This window comes from Aythya ferina (genome assembly GCF_964211825.1).
Source record: "Aythya ferina genome assembly, chromosome: Z".
NCBI lineage: Eukaryota > Metazoa > Chordata > Aves > Anseriformes > Anatidae > Aythya > Aythya ferina.
Window position 1 is genome coordinate 18,576,269 of NC_140299.1, and position 24,971 is coordinate 18,601,239.

The window sequence follows — 24,971 nt, forward strand, 5'->3', positions numbered from 1 at the left end:
TTTGGCCACAACCATTTTTATATTGAAAATAAACTACTTCCATCATTTATACATTCAGACAAATGGCACTGATGTAAAGGCTAAACATATTCCACATTCATCTTTCAAAATGATATAGGAAGGTAAATCATATCCAGAAATCATGCAGTCTTCCTTTGTCACGGCTGGTATCAACCACACTAAGCATTCAGATACTTTCAGTTAGTGTTGGAGTGTGTGTTTCTCCTGACATTACCAAAGCTACGGTTTGTTACTGATGTCCAGTATCAGTTACCATTCTCTGTTTTTATCAGTTCTTTGATGATATGTAAGACCTTATCATCTAGGAAAGAGAACACAAACACAACAGTAAGCCAAAAAGAGTGAGCGTAAAAACAGATTCCCTCACATATCCAAGAAAAATCAAAAGATTAATCAATCTAGCTATCAGCAAATTATGGTGGACTCCAAAGTAACACAAGTAATACCCATTTGTGGAGCAAAAGAGCAAATTATGTCCAAAGCATGTGATTAGAAAGTCTGTGAAAATATTCCGTGAGCTGTTTTTGGCAATTTCAGTATTTCACAGAAGAAATGGAGAAAATGACAGTGTGACCTGCAGACATATTAGGATACTGGAACTCGCTGCTTTTTGTTCAGTGTTGTGTTCAAAGCTTTAACTGTGCTCCTCCACCCTTTACTGCAGGGGGCCAACATGAAGCTCCCCATTGTTATTCTAAATTGTGAGACTAACACTTTAATTCATCCGTACCTGAGGCTCGCCATTATACCATGTTATTTCGGATTTGGGAAGTTACCTCACCATTTACTACCACCACCTTGGATGTTATTATCAGGGTTATGTTTAAAACCAAAGTTGTGCACATCATCATATATCTGGGATGAGCTGTATAATATCAGTAATGACCTTTCCAAATTATTTCTCTCAAGATAATGGAATTACAGTCAAGTTACACTAATCCTGCTGAGTGCGGATGCAGCATACTAATACTTTCTTCAGTCAACCACGATGTTCATGTAACAAATACTACATCAGCAATGCAGCAATAAAGTTACCTTCAAGTGACATTTTAGGATTTTCAAGCTTCTTCTTTAAAACAGACTCAATGAGAACTCTCAGCTGTTTGAAAATTACTGCAATCTTTACAGGAGCCTGTAAAGAACAGAGAAGAAACATTTTCACTGCTCTTGAAGACGTCTTATACAAAAACATAGATTAAAACTTTACCTCTTATATAAACTAATGTTTGTAGAAATATAGCTTTAAACCTCAGCTATATAGAATCATAGAATCATAGAATATCCTGAGTTGGAAGGGACCCTTAAGGATCATCAAGTCCAACTGTTGACACCGCACAGGTCTACCCAAAAGTTCAGACCATGTGACTAAATGCACAGTCCAATATGCAAGAGTGCAGAGAAGGGCAATATATAATAGCACACTCATCTGCTTTCAGTACCAGCTCCATGAAAGCAAGGTTTAGCTTACACCCATTTCAAATGCCTTCTCTGAAAGAATACTGACCGTTTTCCTGAAAAGAGGGAGCTGACATGTTACAAGCTGCACATGTCTAGACTATTCTTTCTAGAGTGACTTGCAAAGATTTTATTATATGTATATAAAATTCCCATCGTTCCCTTAAATTCTCATTCATCCCACATGAATAGTGTTCTAAAGCAAGGCAGGATATTAACTGTGTAACACAAAAGTCCATAAAAGGCAGCTACCACTCCAACGCACCTGAAAATGGATCCAGCCATCAACCATCAGGAGACGCTCCCGATGCTGGACTTCTATATCCCCACCAAAAAGCAAAATGGGAAAGGGGGATATCAAAGTAGTCTCTCTCAAATACACCTTAGCATACCTCACCTGTGTATAAACAAATACGAGCATTAAAAACAAACAAAAAATCCCTAAGATCTACAACATCAAATTTCAGTGCTGCTTTTAAAAGCAGGAATTATTTTTTTTTCCTTTAATAACCAGGTCAAACCAAATTATTGTACACAGAACAGCTAGTAGCAATTTGTCTGCCCTATACCCCAGATGACATCACATTTAAACCCTCCTAAGTGACAGGCTATCAGTGACATACTATCAGGAAATTAGCTAAGACATATATTCTTGCTTAAATTTAAGTTTCATCTCTCTCTTCTGGTTAAGACTAGAAGCACTGGGATAACATTTTCTTTCTATTTAATAAACCAAATAAAATAAAAAGCAGGTAAAACTCTCCATCAGACATTCTTCTCAGCAGCAGCTGACTTGCCATTCTGTCTATATCCACATATATACATGCATAAATGAGAGTACATGGGTGGACACATACAGAAAGTAAACAATGGGGCTAGACTCAGTGTGTGTTATTTCTGGCTTTGGAGCCTCTTGCAAACCAACACGGAATGTGATGGGAAGGAAGCTCTAATATGACAAATAGAAACAAAAGGGTGCACCTTCACACAGAAGAGTAAACTTTGTTCATTCCCCTGTTCATGGAATAACTGATTAGCCTTAGCTGCTGCCTTGCCTTGAACTACAAGGTTCTTGGAGGCACGAAATACTTTCAGCTTATCAAAAAAAATACGATTACTTCGTATATACCAAGAATTCCAACGTAATGTCCCGCTCCCCTACAGTGAAGCTGGCCATTAGGCAACTGCTATCACGTTTAACTCACTTCAGCAAAGAGATGACAAAATTTTGAGTTGGAATGTGGAAGAAAGTGGCAGGGGAAAAAAAATAAAAAAAATAAAACAAACAAACAAACAAACAAACAAAAAAACCCTGCAATTCAGTTAGGAAGTTCAGCAGTCAATTACAGAATTAGCTATTTCATTTTACGTTGTTATTGAGGATGAGTCAGACCTGTAGCAAGCTTCAACACCTTTGAGTCTGCTTAGAACAGTGCAAAGCACACTGTGAAGTGCACCACAAGCATATGAGTGTGTCAAAGTGTTCATATTTAAGTTAATGGTACAGCGTCAAAGATTGTCAATGATACTGTTAAATGACACACAGAAAGGTTCTTTAATTTATAACTGTGAGTTTCACTATGAACAGACTTGTTCAAGATGTTCAGCCTTCACATTTTAGTTCAGTACCCAGCTGATTCATCTTTATGGACATACATGTAAGGAACCTTACATACTAAGGACTCTTAAGATGAGTCAGATATTAAAGCATACTTTACACTGGCGTACCTTACTTCTCCTTAAAGGCATTATGTCACCTTTACACAAAATATCAGCTACATTCACTATTTTCCCCTAGTTATCCCTCTGACAGAGTCAAAACCTTACCTTCTCCTGGTAAAGAAGCCATCCATGTATCTGTAAGTCTCTGTTTACAGAGGAGGGATGCACTTGTGCTTTACCCTGAGCAGTTTCTACCATGCATGCCAGCTTCTCTGTGATATCCACGGATTTTGTATATATTATTTTTCCTATGTTGTCATACAGCCCTGCGGTCAACACAGCTTTAAGAAGAGCTATTTCATGGAGAGAAAGGCATTGTGTGGCTCCACTTCCATCCCATTGATGCTGAGTTGTAGGTGCTGCAAATCCTGCTGCTCTGACCACCCTTATGAGTTCTTGCTTCACATCCTGAAATCAGGTAAGCAAAACACAGTTTAAAAATGCCCATGTCCATCAGTTCCACCCCATCTCAATTAGTTGTGCTTTCCAGTGGATAACCTATTTCTTAGAAAAAACACTTGTGTTTTCTGTGGCCAACTTGGAATACTGGCTGTTTTTTTTTTTACAAGGAAAGCATTATCTGGAATATAGGATTCGATATACAGCATTGGATATACAGCAAACACCAAATCTCCCAGCTCTACTTTAACTAAAAAGAAAACACACATTTATATCAAGTATTCACTTCTGCTTTGGACATCTCAGGCATTCAAACTTAACTAGAAGAGATTAATCAGAATATTTTCTTAGTAAAAATAAAAGGTCCTTTATGTAAGATTGTGGCTCATCTCTCTAACTATGGAATAGATCTATTCTTACATATCTAAGAATGACAATCTAAGTATTTTAATTCATAAATTTTGGTTCTCTGGTTGAAGTAAGGAGTGGCTTCTCCAATGCAGATAACTGCAAAGACATACCAACAAAGCATGCATATACAAGTGTGCCAGTGTACACACAGCTACCTGAATTGATGGTATGTTTCACCAGTTCCTAGTAAGTCCACTTGTTTTGGTCCCATCTAAATAGGAACTGTGACAGGTCATCACTTAAAAACGGCAGGATGTTTTCACAGGAAAATTTTAACAGCTAGTTTTTGAGCACAGAGCATAATTATTCGGTTTACCTCCAGAGTTAACAGTGAAGTCCTATTAAGGAAGTTTCTTCTGCAATAAGTCATTTCAGCATGATACCCTCCTTCTTGTCGAGCCTTCTTCCACCTAAGGAAAAAAAAATCCCATCTTACTACAGCAAAAATAATCACATCTAGAATAAAACAGCACAAAAGAGGTAGTAAGTCAAAAGACAATACAGTTGTTTTGGTCAGCATTCTCCACTCAAAACCAGAAATAAATGGCATTAACAAAGATAAATGCTGCTGGTCTGATACCACTCAGGAGAACACATCTGTAACATATTTTACAGATACATGCAAAAATATAAGGTAATTTTCTCCCAAAATTACACCTATGTCTTGACAGTTGAGATGGAAGTCAGATGTGTTTTTAAGACTGTGTATTGTTTTATTAATGAGGAAGAAACATGTATCTTATTCTCTAATATAGAATCGTACAATCATAGAATATCCCGAGTAGGAAGGGACCCATAAGGATCATTGAGTCCCAACTCCTGGCACCACACAGGTCTACCCAAAATTTTAGACCATGTGACTAAGAGCACAGTCCAAATGCTTCTTGAACTCTGACAGGCTCAGTGCAGAGACTACTTCCCAGCAGAGCCTGTTCTGGTGTGCAACCACCCCCTCAGTGAAGAGCCTCTTCCTGATGTCTAGCCTAAACCTCCCATGTTACAGCTTGACACCATTCCCTCAGGTCCTATCACTAGTCATTAAAGAGCCTGCCCCTCCACTCCACCTCGTGAGAAAGCTGTATATATTTTTATTTTCCATCTGGTACATGTGCAAGCATATTTTAAAAGGATAAGGTACCAAATGAGGTATCTTTTTTGTGCTACAGTATTTGATAATCTGCTGTTAGTCTGAGGAGAAAAGCTTCCAGGGCAAGCAATTCAAGGAAAGGTACTTCATAAGGATTCTTTCAAGAACCATATTACTTGTGCATGCTTTTAGCTATAAGGACAACAAAACATTATTTACCCTAGATAAGCTTTGTAGATTGTTATGTGGTCTGAAACTGCCATTGCTAGAGATGATTTTGCAAGATCTGCTTCATCTTTTCGACCTATTGGTGTGGTAAATGGTGATTTTTCTGTCATAACTGCAGCCAAAGTTGCCTGCAATTAATAAAGCATACATCAATATTTTATTGTAAGATTATGAGTTTATTACACAAATAACTTTGCATTTTGTTTTGTAAAACAATACTATTGTAATAGTATTTAACAATTTCTGATTAATTCAGATCTTTCTTACATTGAAGACATTGCTTACATGCTGCCTTACTACACTGATGAAAACTTTAAAAAGTATCAAATCTCAAAACTCATCTGAAATGGTTTGTTACACGACAGAGGGATACCCAATATGATACTGTGAATATCAACACATTAAGCAACTGCTGCTTTGAGTTATACCACATTACCAGGAGAAACTGAGAATGCAATGATTTTGATTTTCAATTTCAGCAGCTAACATACCCATGCATCCTCGTAACTCGCATTTAGTATCAGCTGGAAGTGTAAGCCACTCCACAGCCCTCATGTAATAAATTACCAAATCAGTTAATTTGCAGTAACTTTCCATCAGCATCTTCTTAGTCTGCATCAACTGCAAGGTAACCCTGATTGGTCTCACCAAAATGCAAAACGGCTTTTTCTACAAGTTCCATACTCCCTGGGATCATAACAGAGAGAACTGCAAGTATGGCTACCCTCTTGTCAATAATAGCTGGGAGTTTACAAACAGTTACATAATTCTGTCCCCCATGATATCCTGGAGTCTTCACCTTAAAGTACACATTTTAACATCTTATATCATCTTTTCAAAACAACGTTTTGCAAGAAACCAGATCAATTTTAATATTTAGCTGTTTCTATACTACTACTTTTTAGAAAATATTCAGACAAAGATGGCAGTATTTGTTTACTTACCACAGGATCCAAGCAGCCAAATATAGCTCCAAATATAAGCATTTTTCCAATCTTTACATTGACAGGGAGGGCTGCAAGGTGCTGGCCCAATGGAGTCAGTTTGGGCTCAGTTAACTGGCAAGCCCCTATCTTCCTTAACAGGTTCATGGCATTACCAATGACTTGTGGCTGTGGCGGGTCCAATGCTCTGGAAAGGAAATCTTCAGGAGAACCAAGGTTGCATTTCTACAGAGTGAATGGGCATATATTTTAGTATAAAATCTATTATATCAAAGACCAGGTGAAAACAAAGACAGAAATTTAGTAAACTTTTACAATAGCTACAAAAGAAACTGGACAGTTGTTTTTGCAACCAGAAGCACACATTCCCCACCCTCTGCACCAGCCTCTTCGTTGACGGAATAGATATGCCCATAACTTCATTTTTCAGAGGGGGCTTAAAATAGCATGAACACTGATCAGAGAAGTGTCACCAATTATCACAGGTGAGCAGGAGACAAACCTGCTGAGATGTTGTTCAACACCTGGGCACTAATTCACAACCAAAGTTAAACAGTTTGTTTGCTACAACCCAGCACTTAAAATACAAGCACATTACAAATGCCTCACAATACAGATCTTGAAATGCAGAAGGGTGAAAAACCATCCTTATACAACAGTTTTCCCATGCATATCTTACTCACTCAGGATGAGGGAACAGGCCACTGAATTGTTCCTTTAAGCAGACAACAGTTTGAAGGATATTTAACTGAGCTTGAACTCTCATTCAGAGGTAAACTGGAACACTATAGGTTCCTATTCTCACTCACCAGCATGCTTTGGATTTTCCATGACACATGTACTGGATTTCCCCCACTGTAGTGGAAGAAACTCTAACTACACTGGATTAAGGCAATCCTTGCAATCCCCTTTTTAGCTAACAAGGTCAGAAATTCCGTAACAAAAAACATACCATAATATGAAGGCATAATTCCTCCAAAGGCACACGTAGTATTTCTGGAACTGAATATTCCATGAAACTTTCAAATCTGTAACATCATAAAAAAGAGAATCACTGTATATGGTTTACTTGGCAAGGCAGAAAGAAGGCAGGAGGTGCTGCAGGCAGGCAGCAGCAGTTCCCCTGTGGCCTATGCAGGGAGAGGCCCCTGGTGGAGCAGGCTGTCCCCCTGCAGCCCATGGGTCCCACATGGAGCAGATCTCCACGCTGCAGCCCCCCCATGGGTGGAGGAGCCCCCGGTGGAGCAGGTGGATGTGGCCTGGAGGAGGCTGCGGCCCATGGAGAGCCCCCGCAGGAGCAGGCCCCGGGCCGGAGCTGCAGCCCGTGGAGAGGAGCCCATGCAGGAGCAGGGGGTCTGGGGGGAGCTGCCCCCACCCGTGGGGGACCCGTGCTGGAGCAGTTTGCTCCTGGGGGATGGATGGACCCCGTGGGACGGAGCCGTGTGGGAGCAGGTCTTGAAGAGCTGCTGCCTGTGGGCAGCCCCCGCAGGCTCAGTTGGGGAAGGACGGCATCCATGGGAGGGACCCCATGGGGAGCAGGGGCAGAGAGGGAGCGGCAGCGATGAAGCATCAGGGACTGACCACAGCCCTCCTTCCCCCATGCTGCTTGGGGGGAGGAGGGAGAAGAGGGTGTTTTTAGTTTGCTTTTAGTTTCTCACTGCTCTATTCTGGTAGCAATAGGCAGTAAATTATATTAATCTCCCTACTATGAGTGTGTTTTGCCCATGACAGTAATTGTCCAGCGATCTTCCTGTCCTCATCTCAACCCTTGAGCCTTTTCCATCACATTTTCTCTCCCTTTCCCTTTGAGGAGCGGGGGGCGGGGGTGAGAGAGTAGCTGTGGTGGAGTTCAGCTGCCCAGCTGCGTAAAATCACCACAAATCACAGATACGCAATTTAACGTCCAAATTGAAGTTATAACCTCATGTTTCACATGCTCATTCATTGAGAATGTTCTCTTGGGTGGTGTATTTTAATGCATGGGTAAACTGACCATTACATTAAGGCACACATGGTAGCTTGGTAAGCAGAACTTTAAAGAAAGATGGAAAGACAGTAAGACTCCAATTTTCAAAACAGATTCTTAAAATGTATAGCTCTTAAATTGAAATGGAAGTTTTACATACTGCTCAAATGCACACTTTGTTGATTATTTCAAAATACTTTCAACTGAGATGGAGGCTAAGGTAAGGGTCTCGTTGCTCCAGACAAGCAGGAAAAAGGTTATTCTGCTGCAGTAACAGACACTAATCCTACACTGCATCTTGACTTAATCTTTTCACATTTCTTATCCACAGAGACACCGTTTCAGAAACTTACAGATCTGTCTGATTAAAAGATCTAAAAGATTAAGATCTTTTAATCTGTAAGATTAAAAGATTCAATGTTGTTGAAAACATTATTTCCACAATTTCATAATGCAGCACTTTTCCTTTCATTTTGAAAAAGGTTAAGAAAAACATTTACATTGGAGATAGTGAATGCAGCTCAAAAAATCATGAAACCAAAATTAACACTACTTTAAAACTTTATGAATAAGGCATTCAGATTACATCCTTACATTTGAATCTTTATAGTTTGCATAACTAAAATTAATTTAAATGAGATTTGTTTTCCACAGAATTAATATAATGGCATTTGTTTCATTTACAAAAACAAGATTACAGTACCTGTCTCTTGTGTACATTCGGAAGCAGAATCCATCCCTAACGCGCCCAGCTCTCCCTTGTCGTTGCAGAGCACTAGCTTTACTGACAAAAGTCTCCTCCAAGGAGCTCATCTGACTACTTTCATGGTACCTTAAAAATTATAAAGTGAGTGTCACTCAATTTCAGAATAAAAATGTATGTATATTTAGTTATTAATTTTAAAGCATATATACAAATACTGTATTTAAATAGTAGTAGTTTGAGAATATGATGTTTAGTTTTGAAAACTAAGCATACCTGGGGAAAATGGTACATCACAGAACCTTGGATACAACTGATTAATGAAAGTGTAAAAATTGGAAAAGGAAAGAGTTATGACAATAGCTCATCAAGCCCACCTCCCTGACAATTCAGAATTGGTCCTTCTAGCATTTTATAGGGTTTTATACATTTGAAGTAGACAAAGAGCGACTTCTAAAATGTACAATAGTATATATATATAAAAATCTACTTTACTTTTAAACCAGTGCTTAATCAAGATAAGAATTATCTATAAAGAACTCCCTTATTGTTCGTCACATCATTTGAAAATCCCAAGATTCATCCCAGGCTTGAACCTGAATTGCGAGTTATTCTTGAGTTCAGTGCATTTTTTGTCTGGAACTGTAGGTTAATAAGGATACTACGGAACTCCTGTAGTACTAGCCTGCAAGCATGCACAGTAATCACAATGTGAATTATGAAATTCAAACTCTCACCTATTTTCTTTTGTTCTCCCAGTATCAATTACGAAGACAACATCGGGTATTGTAATACCCGTCTCTGCTATATTCGTTGCCAAAACAATCTGAAATGAAGTAACACAGCAGAAATAAAAGAATTACGGAATGTCAGTTTTCGTCCTCGTAATCACCGAACAGTTGAGGTTGGAAGGGACCTCTGGAGATCAACTAGTCCATAGTTCTATGATTCTATGATTAGTCCACCTCCCTGCCAAGAAGGATCACCTAGAGCACATTGCACAGGATGGCATCCAGGCAGGTTTTGGATATCTCCAGAGAAGACAACTCCACAGCCTCTCTGGGCAACCTGTCCCAGTGCTCTGTCACCCTCACAGTAAAGAAGTGCCCCCTCATATTCAGCTGGGACCTCCTGTGCTTCAGTTTGTGCCCACTGCCTCTTGTCCTGTCGCCGGGCACAACTTAAAAGTGACTGGCCCCTCTTGACATGCTCCCTTCAGATATTTATACGCATTGATGAGATTACCCACTCAGTCTTCTCTTCTTCTCTCCCAGGCTAAACATGCCCAGCTCTCTCAGCCTCTCCGCATGTGACAGATGCTCCTCACCATCCTAGTTATCCTTTGCTGGACTCTCTCCAGTAGCTCCATGTCCCTCTTGTACTGGAGAGCCCAGAACTGGACACAGTACTCCAGGTGGGGCCTCACCAGGGCTGAGTAGAGGGGGAGGATCAACTCCCTTGGCCTGCTGGCAGCACTCTTCCAAATGCAGCCCAGAGTACCTACCATTGGCCTTCTTGGCCACAAGGGCACAGTGCTGGCTCATGGTCAGCCTGCTGTCCACCAGGACTCCCAGGTCTCTCTCTGCAGAGCTGCTCTGCAGCAGGCCAGCCCCCAGCCTGTGCTGGTGCTTGGGGTTATTCCTCCCGACATGAAGGACCCTGCACTTGCCTTTGGTGAACTTGCCCAACTCTCCAGCCTGTCCAGGTCCCTCTGAATGGCAGCACAGCCCTCTGGGGTTATCAGCCACTCCTCCCAGCTTTGTGTTATCAGCAAACTTGCTGAGGGTGCACTCTGTTCCATCATCCAGGTTATAGATGAATAAATTGAACAAGTCTGGACCCAGTACTGACCCCTGGGGGACACCGCTAGCTACAGGCCTCCAACTAGGCTGCTCACTGAGCACAACCCTTGGAGCTCTGCCATCCAGCCAGCTCTCAGTCTGTCCACTCATCCATCCCACACTTCCTCAGCTTGCCTATGAGGATGTTATGGGAGGCAGCGTCAAAAGCCTGGCTGAAGTCAAGGTAGATAACATCCACTGCTCTCCCCTCATCCACCCTGCCATCCCATCACAGAAGGCTATCAGATTGGTTAAGCGTAATTTCCCCTTGGTGAATGCATGCAGACTATTCCTGATCATCTTCTCCTCCACATGCTTAGGGATGACATCCAGGATGAGCTGTTCCATCACATTTAGGGGACAGAGGTGAAGCTGACTGGCCTGTAGTTTCCTGGATCCTTCTTGTCTTTTTTGAAGACTGGAGTGATACCAGCTTTCTTCCAGTCCTTGGGTACTTTCCTGTTCTCAACATCCTTTCAAAGATGATGGAGAGTGGATGGCTAATAACATCTGCCAGCTCCCTCGACACTTGTGGGTGTGCCCCATTGGGGACACCCATAAATCCATGGGCAAGTTCACCTAAACAATCTCTAACACGATCCTTCTTGACCAAGGGAAAGTCCTTTCTCCAGACCTCCTCTCTTGTCTCTAGGATCTGAGATCCATGAGGGATGGTCTTAGCCGTGAAGACAGAAGCAAAAGCGGCATTCAGTAACTCTGCCTTCTCTGTATCCTTTGTCACCAGGGCACCCACCCCATTCAGCAGCAGGCCCACATCTTCCCTGGTTTTCCTTTTGCCACTGATATATTTGAAGAAGTTCTTCTTGTTGTCCGTGACACCCCTTGCCAGACTTAATTCTAAATGGGCCTTGGCCTTCCTCGTTGCATCCCTGAGTACCCCAACAATGTCCCTGTATTTCTGCCAAGGGACTTGTCCCTTTTTCCATATGCTGAATACTTCCTTTTTCTGTTTGAATTTTGCCAGGATCTCCTTGCTCATCCATGCAGGTCTCCTGTCCATTTTGCTTGCCTTCTTGCTCACAGGAATATATCAATCTTGGGCTTGAAGGAAGTGATCCTTGAATGCTGACCAGCCCTCCTGGACCCCCCCCATTCCTTCTAGGGCCCTAACCCATGGGATTCCTCCAAGCAGGTCCCTGAAGAGGCTTAGTCCAGGAGAGCAAATCAATGTTTAGAAAAAAAAAAATGGCTAAAGGTTGTTGTTGTTGTTGTTGTTTCTTAAACTCAAAATTATTTTCCTAAACAGGCTGACAAAGCATTAAAAATGCTATGAGCTGGAAAATTATTTAGTTTTCCCCAATTACTCAGGAGTCTAAATTTGGGAGAATTTCACATTCATGTTTGCTATTATAATCCATCAAAATTACTAATAGCTAGTATTTGCCAAAACTAGTCTATTTAAATAGTCTGGAAGTAAGTAAAATACTAATTCTGAAATAAAAAACTGCAATTACTAGTAAAATCATAGGAAAGCAATAATTAAAGTAGCTCTTAGAAAAATACTAGGTTTAAGAGTTTGTCTGATTACTGTCAAGATTTCACAGCACACTAACTTCCATCTCTTACAGAGCACCAAGTTAGAAGAACTGTTTCTTTCCAGTGAGAAAATTCCAGGAACAACTGATTGTCATGTAATTATGTATGATTTGATTTTTAAAAATTCATAGTTGCACACTCATAAAAAAAAATTCTTCAGTGGTGTAATTTGCTTAACATACCTTTCTAACGCCAAGTGGAGGTACTGTAAATGCAGCTGCTTGATCTTGAGTTGAAAGAACAGAATGCAAGGCTATCAATCTGTGCCTAGAGTAAGAAATTATACTAATCAATATTATACTAATCAATATGTATATCAAGATACAGTAAAAATGAGAGCAGAAATACAACAGCAAGTTGGAGAAAGCAAGTAGAATGCACATTGGAAAGAGCAAAAGTTGGCATGACTGGTTTCAGCTAGGATAGAGTTAATTTTCCTCCTTCTAGATGGTATGGTGCTGTGTTTTGGATTAGGATGAGAATAATGTTGGCAACACACGGATATTTTAATTGTTACAGAGCAGTGCTTCCACCAAGCCAAGGACTTTTCAGGTTCTTGCTGTCCTGCCATTGGGCAGGCTGGGGGTGCATCAGGAGCTGGGAGGGGACAGACCCAGGACAGCTGACCCAGACTGGCCAAAGGGGTATTCCATACCATCTGATGTCATGCTGAACAGTTGATATGGGGGGGCTGGCTGGGGTGGGAGATTTAGGCATCCATGAAGCTGAGTTCTTTACATTATTCTTCTGAGATAAGGACTGTCACTGAAGCTTTGTACACAGCTATAAACACAGGCAACTTTTAGCCTGAGTGAGAAAAGCCTTCAGAGAAGAAAGAGTCACCGAAATTTGTAACTTCCTTTTCTTCTAAACCTTGACACCTAAGGCCATCTACAAGTCTTTAGAATTTGACTGAAAATACTCCTTTTATGCCACAGCATTGCTACCTTTTAGTTACCCATAAAATAAATTTCAAAACTGTCACTACAACCCTGTGCCACTTCTCTTAACAGATTACTCTTTGTGGATCTCTTTTAAAAATGGATTTGCAGTAAAACCAGCTCAAAGGTATAACTCAACTTCACATTTCAAGAATAGCAGGCTTTAACAATCAAGAAGGACGTATTCATCAAGTTAATCAATTAACTATAGAAAATATCTGTGTTACCTGTCACGCAAGCTAAATCTCCTGTCAGTTGAAATGAGATCATACAACTGTTGGATATGAGCAAGGCCTGGTAAGAAGATCAGCACAGCACCTTCGACGTTCTTGAACTGGGGACTTCTATCTGGGAAGCGACAATACAGACACACAGTTAAAACAAACATAGATTTGCAGACAGCCTAAATTGAGAACACAAACTAATTCTTGAGTCCTGTGGTAAATACTTTTTTATGATGTTTCATATAAAATTAAGTCAAGAATCCTTATCACTAGCTAACTCTGGGAGATAATCCAAAGGGCAGTCACAAGTATATAAACTGAGGAAGCAGAATGTACCTAAGTATGCAAGCAACTCCAAAATAAGTTCAAGGTTGATCTTGTAAGGATTCATATAGAAGACTGCTTGCTGTGTACGACTGCTATACTTCTCATAGTAAGGAGACAAATCAATACCAGATCCAGACTGGACTGGGACATACTCCTAGAAAGGAAAAAAGAGGAAAAATCATATGCTCAGTGTTTTATAACAAAGAGGTCGATTTGTTGTTCACTTTAGGCTTCTTAAAACATAGTAAGTGACCTTTAATTGATGAACTTCCCATGGAAAACAGTGAGAGTTAGATTAAATTACAGACATTTACATAACCTATCTATAGATAACTGCTACTACTGTATCCCAGATGAAAAAAGGAATAAAAGTCTATGCAAGCAGTACTACACATTATGTTTTACGAATTAAAGCAATTCACATGTCCAAAATCAAGCATCTAATTAGGAGAATTTCAGAATTCAAATTCTGTACTATAAGCAAACAGCTTTCCTTCTCTCCCTAACATTCCCCTTCTCAACTAATGGTTGAAAAGAAAGTTCAGAGTCGATTATGTGACAGCTCCTACAGTGTTCTGGGGAAGGAGGAAAGGGGGAGGAAAATAAATATTAGTTCTAATAATTATATATTTTCTATAAGTATCTCGGACATACATACATAGCATAAGGTTTCTGTGTTAAGTGGAACCATTATAAATTATTTCACTGTAAAAGCACTTCAGAAGGAAGCTTTCCACCACATATCCTTCTGTACTGGAATCTCAACAGAAATAAATCATAAAGATGGAGCAGCACTCTGGAGAGCACTTTGGCTTCAACCAAAATGTGCTGTTGCGATGTATGGAGTAACCATCACTCCAGGAAAAATCTGCAAATCACACAGTAGCATGCTTTGAACATGTGTACACCAGTGTTTGATCACAACTAACTAACTGGTCTTGCAGAAACCTCAAGGGAACAAGTGAGTAGACAGGTGTCTACCCAAAATATACACAGCCTAGAGCTGAACAGTCTACAGTTGCCTGTAGTCTGAGGCATTAAAACTCTTGAAGAGTATGAATTCAAAAACATGTCCAGCTGTCACTGTAGAATAGTTTAGATTTAATAGTGTAGATTAACCATAGCCGGTCAATCCAAAAAGCTCTACAATCTTAACATAAATTATCCCATTTGGCATGCCAAGTTAGAGGATCTTGGGAACTGTTTTGTTAAGAGATGTGGCCTTGCCTTTTCTGTTCTTCTTAGTTCAATACTGAGGATAATTCATTTAAATGCTTTTCCCTGTTGCTGCATACAGGATTAGAACTAGGATTTTGCGAAAGGGAAACAGCAGATCTCAGTGCCAAAGATATCAAAATTATGGCAGCAATAAGAGAGCTGAGACAAACATAAGGACATGGCTTTAGTAAATATTTGATTTCCACTGTAGAAGTGCCATTGTATCTTGTGTCAACTGCTGAAAGAACACTTGATATACAAACCAATTGCATTTAATTAATAGAGTTAAAGGTAATAAAATAAAAATAAAACTCCTAAATTGAAATTAGAAATGCCTATTTTACCTGGTACTTTGTAGTGCCTCCTCCTTTGGTAGTAACATTTATTACTACTTCCTCCTCCTCCTCCAAGAACTTCTGACAATATTCGGAGTCTTTCTCCAGAACATAGCCAGTTGCTTCAATTACGTCTTCAACATGGAATATCTTTATTGAAAATTCAGACACAAAAAAAAAAGCATGTCAAAAACTAATTGGCAGATTTTTTTGCGTTTTTTTGTTAATGCAAAGTTGAACAGGCCATCCCTTTCCATGTCAATGGTCTAACAGATCTTGCAAACTTCAGCTTAATCTTCCTCATGCTTTCTGAAAACCCAAGACTTGCTATGAATTTGTTAAAAGACCTTAAAAGATCTCTCCATATGATCACTGATGTTACCTTTAGTATAAGCCATGAGAAACGTGTCTGAGAAACATGCAACTTTTTCACTGCATTTTTTTGTATGTGGAGAGAGACAGGAGAATTCAACACTTTCCTTTCCTTACTACCTACATTCAATAGAGAAAAATCAAAATGTCACTGTCTTCAGATGAGACTGATCTTAATCAACTGATAATATACCATAAAAAAAAAACAAAACAGTACAATTCTGTAGTTCAAAGTGGAAAAAGGCTAGAAGTCTGACATAAATACTTAAGGTATTTTTCTGACCAATAATATACAATATAATTATATTTATTTCAAATACTAACTAAGCAAACATGGTATAGGTGCAAAGTGTCTTTTAAAGTCAGAGAAACATTTGCCTACCTCAACAGGATAACTCCTCCCTGAAATCCTTAAAATTGGACAGTGCGAGAAATAGCTGGAAAACTTCTCACTGTCTACAGTAGCACTCATTAAAATCAGATGCAGGTCTGAACGTTTATGCAAGATCTCTTTCAGGATAACTAGCAAGAAGTCAGACTGGACACTCCTTTCATGCACCTAGAATTGGAAAAAAAAACATATAACAACTTCTTACTAAAGATGGTAAGTCTGGGCCCAGAATAACTATAGTTTCTGCAGAAAATAAAGAGCTGATAACCTCGTCTACAATAACATGAGATACACTTGAAAGAAGACCATCTTCTTGAAGTTTCCGAAGCAGAACACCTGTTGTACAGTATAGCAGTCTGGTGGCTTCTCCCGTTCTAGACTCCATACGAATTTGATAACCGCACAGGGAGTTCTTTAAAAGAAATAACATGACATTAAAAATATGAGAATAACTTAAAATAGTGGACAAGCAACAGATTCAAGATTAAATTAAATTTAAGCACTGTTAGAACCCAACACTGCACCAGTTGGTGACTGAATAGTATAGTAAATGACTGCCACATTGTTTTTTAATAGCTACCTTTGATTTTGTTAAGAAAGGGAAACATATATTGAAATATAGCAACTCAACTTTCTCCAGAGCAGGAAAGAGCCAATAACCTTGGTATTCTTTTTAAGGGTTCTTGGTAGTCCTCAAATAAAATATTTTTGCAGTGGAGGTATGGAATCCCCCTAGGGACTTCACACAAACAGACTACCATAAAACATACATGACCTTGCTTTTCTTCAAATAACAGAGAACTTTGCTGGAAGGGACCTCTCTCAAAGCTGGGCCAGGCTTCAAGTCGGATTAGATTACTCAGCCCTATATCCAGTGCAATTTTCCCTTACTGATGGGGACCTCCTACTAATAGGGATGTCAAACTCTCTCGGCAATCTTCTCCAATGTTTGACAATCCCCATTATTAAACACCTGCTCTTAGTCACCCTTGGTAAATTTTTTTAGAAATCACACATTGATACCCAGACATTCAGAGCTGACAATTTACAAAAGCAGCTGACATAGCAAGAAGCCTTTTTCAAGAAAAAAAAAATATCTAATTTGGTTGTGTAAGGAATAATAATGTTTTCACTTCGTACCAAGAATACGCCTTCCTAAAATCTGATCAAGATTAGAAACAGGAATGAAGATGCATCTTACCTTCCCTCCTGGTCCAGATTCACAGCCTAGCTCTTCACAAACCCTCGTAGCCAAGCTCACTGCTGAGATTCTCCGTGGTTGCGTGCAAACAATATTACACTTACTCGACCCCTCATCCAGCAACAAGTCTTCTAACAAGAAATGGGGCACTTGGGTACTTTTCCCACTGCCTGTTTCACCAGCTACAACAACTACTCGATGTTTTTTAAGAGTTTCCACAATTGAGTATCTGTGCTTAAACACAGGTAACTCCTGTCTCTCTTTCAAAAGCCTCTGGTATTTGGGGGAACTTTGCAGCTTTTTGAACAAAATCCTGGAAGGTTCCAAATTATCTGTTTCTGGCGTCTCAAGTGAAAGACTGCTGAAGTCTTCATCAGAAACTAAATTTTCCCAGGAATCTTCAGGACCTTCAGATACTTTTGGTTGATTTTCAGATTGTAGCTGTTGCTGTTGCTTTAGTTTGTTTAATAATTTAGCAATAAAGTTATCACGAGGTTTGTTAGTTTCTATCTTGTTTTCTTCTTCCTTTTTCTTTTCAATATCGCTCCATTCTAGCCAGACATCTCGATAGGTAGGAGGCAGCAACTGATGAACTGACTTAGGGAGAAAAACAGAAAAAAAACTACTCTGTATACTATTCAGTAACGTAACTAACATTTTATGTGAAAATGAGCTTGCGTTGCAGAAGATACGATAAGATTTGAGATACGGAACTACTTGTAAATACAGAAGCTCTGAAAACAGTTATATTAACATCAACAAGACATTTTATTCTCAACTGTCTTGCTTTCTTTGCAGCACTGAAAGAACAGTTTTACTACAGAAGAGTTTCCTCCCCATATGCTGCAATGCCTGTGATTGTCAATAAAAGCAAATTATTATATCTTTCAAGCAAAGAGCTTAATGGATAACACTTGAATAAACTGTTTTTAAAATTTAATTACAGGAGACTACAATATAAAAAACAAAGGGAAATTCCAAGCTAAAAAAAGTAATATTGGTGAAAGCCTTACCTGTCCCTTGGTTAGATGATAGAGTGCCAAAGTAGCAGCTAGATGTTGTGCTTGCATACTATCTTCTGTTACAATTGTAGGACACATTGTCATTACATCATCTGATGACTTGATAACCCTGACCCTTAAAAACAGATTCACACAGGCATTACTCTTAATTTTTGTTACCTATATAAACGGCACACCTAATCATGTTTTTTAAAACATGAGTGAAAATCAAATATAGGATCTAAAAAAAAAAAAAGTTTTTCAAAAATCTTTTGTGAACACACAGTTGATCACATTTGACTGAATGGCAGAAAAATTTCAGCAGATTACAGCAGCACATTTGTAGGGTGAAGTGGGTTCTCCCCCTTCCCTCTTCCTTCCCCTGAAGCATTACTTCTCCAGAGCTATCCAGAATGAAATACTTCCCTGCTGGACTGAAATCACTCAAATTAAACACGCTACATTCATTTAAACCCGAACCAACATGTCAAAACGGAAGTTTTGAGCATTTTTATTTTTAAATAAACCAAAAGGAAAATGTAAACGTCATGGGAAATACGTACCTACATTTCCAGTATCTTCCAACTGGAACCTTTTCAAAGGCAGGATTTGGACTCTTGGGAAAATTCTTCCTGCACCAGTCAATCAAAAATTGTTTGGGAGATTTACCAGTCCAGCTTCGAGCACTATAATCAAAATTTCTTACATCTAGTGGTTCTTTCTTTTTGGCTACAAGAGTAGAATGACACATACTTTAATTCTTCTAAAACTTTTTGTTTGTTTGTTTTTTCCTTACATTCAGAAATGTTTTATCTGTTCTACAAGTGCGTTTTCACCAGAGAGTACTGTTTTCTGAAGTGTTCTGCAGCTCTACTAAATTAATAGAAAATACTGGTGCTGAGAAATGATAGAAATTCCTGCTTTTTCAAGAAAGGAAATTAATTCCTAGCAGGAAATTCATTACAATATTCTGTTTACAATATTTGATCATTGAGTAATTCAAGAGCTTTTACTAATATTCCGTTGTTAGGAAAATATTGACAGTTTGAAGGTTTACAATGAAAACAGTTTAGAAAGACGCGAGGGTGACAATTAATGGGAACAGTCACTAGCCCTGTAGCAATGAAAAAACAAACACAAGATTTTAGACATGGCAGCATGGCAAAAATAGCTTTTAGCATCATGTGCTAAAACAAATGTGGATCTTGTCAAGTCAGCTTGGTCAGCAAGACAGCCCACCTACCATTCCCACAATGAAAAGCTGACAACTCCACACTGAAATGCTGTACAACCCTTAAAAAAAGAACTGATACTGTAAATACGTGGTATGTGCCAGGCTCATATTGAACAAGTTCCACCACACCTTTCTCTTCCTTTGCAGCACCTTCAGGTTTTTCAAGCAAACTCAGATTCAAAGTGGTTTCTTGAGGTACGGGAGTTTGAGGTAAGGGAGCTTTTTTCTTTTCGTTTTGTTGTTGGCTTGAAGTTTTTACAGATGGATCAAATACAGGATGCTCTTCAAGCGTTGCCATTTCTGTCAAAGAGAATAAATACATAACTTATTTCTACTAATTGCTGAGCATTTTGGTCCTTAAAAAGAGAAGAATAATTGCATTAATTACTGAGCACTGAAAAAAACTGAGCACTGAAAACCCAAAAGTGAAATGTTACTGACTTTTTACAGTTTGACCCACATGAAAAGAGTAAGTTCAGGAAAGCCTGCCGTTCACACTGTGAGTGGCATGACGGATGATGAAATCAACTCAACCTGACTCATGAGACCTACTCGCCTAACAAATATGTAAGTCGCAAAATGAAACACGGGTAATCTGCAGGGCTTTACCTTGCTGAATTCTTCTTATTTTCTCCTGTGCCACCTTCTGCCCTTGCTTGTCTTTGTCTTGCTTGGAGATGCTTGCTTGCTCTTTTGCTTCTGAAAGTTTTGCAGCCAGGTGTATATACCTCTCATTCTGTTTCATATAGAATTATTAAATACAAGTTTAATATTGTATTCTTGTCATCATTAATAGCCTACATAATAAAAAAGTCATCCTTTACACTAAGCTTAAAAAAATATTTATTTCTCATTTGTGCAAGTAATGAACAATTAAAACCTCTCAAAATTTTATAACCACCTTCCTAATCTCACTGAGATGTGTTTCAAAAATTCTTCCTTCCCAGAAAAATGCATTCAATATTTTGAGCTCATTATTAAAAAAAGAGGAAAAACAACTGAGGAAAAGAAAAATGCCAGCATATTTCCATGCAGTTGCCTGATGCCAAGTCTTAATTTAAGGAAGAAAAAAAAAAAAAAAAAAAAAGAGCATGCTGACTATTCAACCCTCAATTTTTAACAAACCAATCAACTAGTTGCAGATGTGCCAGACATATCTTTAAGACAAGAAGAAAAGGCCTTAAGTTGTGCCAGGGAAGGTTTAGGTTGGATATTAGGATAAATATCTTCACTGAAAGGATTGTAAGGTATTGAAGAACAGGCTGCCCATGGAAGTGGTTGAGTGGTTGACCCATTCCTATGGGTCTTCAAAAAAAGCATGTAAATGTGGTGCTTGGTGACATGGTTTAATGGTGGTCTTGGCAGTGCTGGTCCAACCTTTAAACTAGATGGTCTTACAGAATCATTTAGGCTGCAAAAGATCTCTATTGATTTTTGAAACTTTTTGAATGTTTCTCAAGAAACACTACTCTGTCTTACTGGATCAAACTTTTCTTCATCTGTGTCTTTCACAGACTCATTTTTCTCTTCATCACTCTGTTGCTCTGCATATCGCAAAATCCACTCCTTCATGCTCACTTCTTTCTGTTTTTCTGCATTTGTCTCCTGGAAGAGCAACCAAATTAAACATAATGATAGCAGTAAGTGAAACCACCAATGTTTTTTCTCAGTAAGGGTTTAGGAACTACTGCTTAAAGTTTCACATAAATTAAGTTATATGACAGAGTGCTACCTGTAAATAAATGGAACAAACCCACTTTAGGAGAAAATAAAGCTATGACTTACTAAAAGTTACCACAAACAACAAGTTACAGAGCCTTTTAGACTTCACATGGAAAAAGATTTGCTTTCAAGTGACTGTTCCACTGTAGTTAAAACACTGCGGATGACAATATTATTTAAGCATATTATATTTTCAGAAGTTTTCCATGTCACTTTTGAAGTTTATGCAAATTCTGTATTTTGGAAAATTTCATGCTCTCTTCCCACCAATAAATACAAGTTATTTTCTCAAATTACCTTAGTTTCAGGGCCATTCTCTTTCTTTTTCTTATCTACTAAGCGAGGTGGAGGTTCAGATTTTGACACAGGAGAACAAAATTTTGCTCTAGGTTTCTGTTGTTGTTCTTCAAACTGCTGGCTAAAGCCTTCAGGCAAGGCATCTTCAAAACAAAAAACCCACGTCATAGAATATGCCAATAATGATTACTGAAAAATCTTTTTAAGTGTTTTAGGAACCAACTGGACGAACATAAAACAACAACAGTATGCCTGAAATAAAAATCAGGCTATAACATTTAAGTAAGTCAGCATTTGCTCGTTGACTTTGATAAAACTCTAGGAATAGGAAGAAGAAGATTGTAAGACTATCAAAAAATAGTAACAAGAACAGTCAGCAGCACAGCTAGGAAAACTGATGACTATTGGTCTAAGTGAAACAACATATTTGACTGCTGCTTTCACATATTCCCATATCAGAGTTGGACCTACTGTTCTTCAGTTATAAACTGTAGTCAATTCTCTGTCACTATACTTACCATCAGGAAGGTTTAAACAAAGCCAATCAAGTGCAGAGTGAAGATCACCACCATATAAAAGTGTTTTTTTCATTGCTTCCTCTATGTGTTCAGTCTTAAAAGAAAACCTTTGCAAAGCCATGTATACATCCTACAAATAAAAAAAGTAAGATTTAAGATTTAACCTAAAAGTTTGAGCCTTTATTAAATTGCTATTTCCCACACATCACATAATTGAGATTAAACAGATAAAAAAGCATAAATTAACATATCAGAAGGCAGAGCAGAAAATCCTGTTCTGAAAACAAAGCTCATAAAATTTTGAATGTAAACATATATACATAAGTAAAGCCACATCCAAGTGAATATGAATAGAGTGTGTATTTTTTGGGTAGAAAGATAAATCTGCAGTTTTCCAACTAGGATATGGAACTAAAAACGTAGGAAACAATGTCCTTAAAACATTGAGGTTAACTTCTATCCCTCTATCTATTTGATTAGACACTCCGATTGTGGTTACTGAATGCATGGAGACGTGTCTTTCCTGATAAACATGCTAACTGATTCCACCGGCTAATCATTAATGCAATTACTGGAAAATAAGGTACACTGGCTTGCACTACACACAGGAATATGTATAACAAAAAAAAAAAAAAAAAAAAAAACTGTTTACTCTAAATCAACAATGGTCAGAGGACATTTTAAACCCTACCTGCAGTTTCTTAGCAGTAAGTCTTTTGGAAATCATTCCTTTGTCATCATTTTGTTTTTTATGGTCATTGATTAGATCAATAATCCTTTTCTCCAAATTACTGTTTATTGTTACCTGCAAAAAGACAAATAGTTGAAACAAAGCAGAACACTACACCTTTTTATGATATATCAATGTTCTTCCTGCCTAAGGAAATTAAAATGCAGAAATCTTTCTGCCATTCAAATCTCTGCTTTTCCAGTTTTACTTAAGTTTAGCAAAACTTTCTTATGAAAGGTACAGATTACTTAAGTTGTATGCTGCTGTATTTTTTTTTAACTTGAAATAGAAAAAATCATTCCCTATTACAGAGAAGGCCCATTTATATCTTAAAAAATACAGGAATTCCCTTGACATAATGTAAGGAAAAAGTAATTAATATATATATATATATATACTGGAAAGAACAAGGCCTCTCTTCTCAGCTCACTAGAACTAACCTAAAATAATTTGATCATTAAGACAATCTTGTGAGAATCTCTTTCTTATCTGGATTAGGAAAAAAAATCCAGACACAATTTTAGTATTCTTAACATCTTTAAAACATGAACGAAGCTTTAGTTGTCAATGAGATTGCCATGTAAAATCTGTATTCTTCCTCTGACGGGAAGAAAAATATCCGTGCACAACAGAAGCCCAAACACTGCTTTTCATAGCCCTGCATGTAATGTATAATTTGTTACTTACAGACAGATGTTCCGCCCTACTAGTTTATCCCATTTCTCAAAGCACGCTCAGAACCCCAGAGAGCTCAAGCTCATGAGACGAGGTCTAACACACGAACGTAGTTCACACGTGCAACATAGCATATATAGCTGAAGAAATATTTACTCGGGTAAAAGAGTACCATGAATCCTAAAGTTCTTTTACCTAAAGAAGATACTCACCTTAAGAATAGACTTATCTAGATTTGCAGCAGCAGCAGCACTGGAATCTACTGGTGAACTAAAACTGTAAGTTTTTGGACCTGCAAATTGCAAACAACCATCAATTACACAAGTAGAGTGCAGAGAACACTCTATGATTTTTAAAGCAGGTCCAACAGGAGGCAAGTGTTACACTAATATGCCAGTAACATGCATGCACATAAGAAACTATATGAACACTCAATGGTGTGGAAAGGCCATTTACCAAGGAATAGTAAAGAAACAAATGACTCAGGAGACAAAATATAAAATTCCTGAGTGGCACAGTGAGGAAAAGCGATTGACTGCTCACTATCCATACAGGAACAGAGAATAGCACTCCCCAAACAGGGAAGCGAATGGCAAATTCAAAGTAAGTAAGGGTGATGGTTTGTTTGTTACTTTTAATTACAAAATGCACAGCTCCATAGCAGAGCTCTGCCACTGAAGCTGTGGGTGTTGGACATTTGTGTAAGCCCAAGAGCAGGCAGGACGGTTTTGCATAATTAAATCTATTTTTTTGGAGGGATGTTGGATAGAAATGTGATGTGGCACAGCAAGTCCCTTCGCCACAGCTGGGGGAGGATGTAAGAGCACTCTCCGAAAGTGTTCCCACCTGGGTACCTGCGTTTGGAGCCAGCCTAGGGGAGGGCGCTGGGTGACACAGGTCTGTGGTCTGACCTGCTGCAGGCGTTCCTACTTTTCATTTACCAGCAGCCAGTGAAAAAACATCTCTTCGCAACATTATTTACCACCACTGAACCAGTTTAGCTCCTCACAACAGCCAGCCTGATGCTGCCTGCCGCCCTTTGCGAGCACGCAAGCGCTGTTTTCGGTACGACGTGGCTGAAAAGGAGCCTCCAGCCCCGTGGCTGTGCTGGCAGTGTCCCCACGCAACCCACGCCTCGTTGCCCACCCCCAGCCCCAGCCGCAGCCGCAGCCCCGCTGCCCCTCACCCTGCTTGACGCGCGGCTCCTTGCAGGCGGGCACCGGCCGCGGGGCCGCTCGGCCGCCCGGCGCCTCAGCAGCAGCGGCGGCAGCACCGGCCTCGGCGGCGGCGGCTGCCCGCGCCCGGGCGGCGGCGGTGGCGGCGGCGGCGGTGGAGGCGGCGTGGGCCGAGCCCCCGGCGCGGTGCCTCTTGTTGCGGCCGCCCATGGCGCCCCGTGCCCGCAGCGGATGCGGAACCGGCCGAGGCCCCGGGGCGGGCAGAAAGGGGAGAGG

The 24,971-nt window shown here is 39.4% G+C and overlaps 1 protein-coding gene across 2 annotated transcripts; it reads right to left on the reverse strand.

Annotated features, from left to right (window-relative positions):
* DHX29 (DExH-box helicase 29) lies at positions 1–24,923 on the reverse strand. 2 transcript variants are annotated; one of them, XM_084505095.1, is made up of 27 exons: positions 24,707–24,923; positions 23,733–23,812; positions 22,807–22,920; positions 22,116–22,245; positions 21,598–21,740; positions 21,058–21,183; positions 20,188–20,314; positions 19,708–19,878; positions 18,908–19,073; positions 18,357–18,480; positions 17,344–17,940; positions 16,411–16,554; positions 16,134–16,310; positions 15,389–15,529; positions 13,836–13,980; positions 13,503–13,623; positions 12,517–12,601; positions 9,674–9,762; positions 8,937–9,065; positions 7,220–7,295; positions 6,268–6,492; positions 5,315–5,451; positions 4,325–4,418; positions 3,304–3,606; positions 1,742–1,873; positions 1,057–1,153; positions 1–322 (listed from the first exon to the last, which is right to left on the reverse strand). In XM_084505095.1, the coding sequence occupies exons 1-27, from the start codon at positions 24,903–24,905 to the stop codon at positions 267–269; spliced, it is 4,128 nt and encodes a 1,375-aa protein (XP_084361221.1). In that variant the 5' UTR covers positions 24,906–24,923; the 3' UTR covers positions 1–266. The 2 variants fall into 2 exon arrangements, with proteins under 2 accessions (XP_084361221.1, XP_084361222.1); XM_084505096.1 differs by lacking the exon at positions 23,733–23,812 and having other exon boundaries at positions 24,707–24,838.
* Positions 24,924–24,971: the final 48 nt, after the last annotated feature.

Bases quoted from the DNA above. Each gene is read 5' to 3' on its own strand.
- DHX29 (XM_084505095.1), bottom strand. From the start codon at position 24,905: ATGGGCGGCCGCAACAAGAGGCACCGCGCCGGGGGCTCGGCCCACGCC. The intron at 13,981-15,388 runs GTAAAATAGGCA...TTTCCTTTCTAG, and splicing joins GAGGCACTACAAAGTACCAG to GAGTATGTCCCAGTCCAGTC. The intron at 323-1,056 runs GTAACTTTATTG...TCTCTTTCCTAG, and splicing joins TCCTAAAATGTCACTTGAAG to ATGATAAGGTCTTACATATC.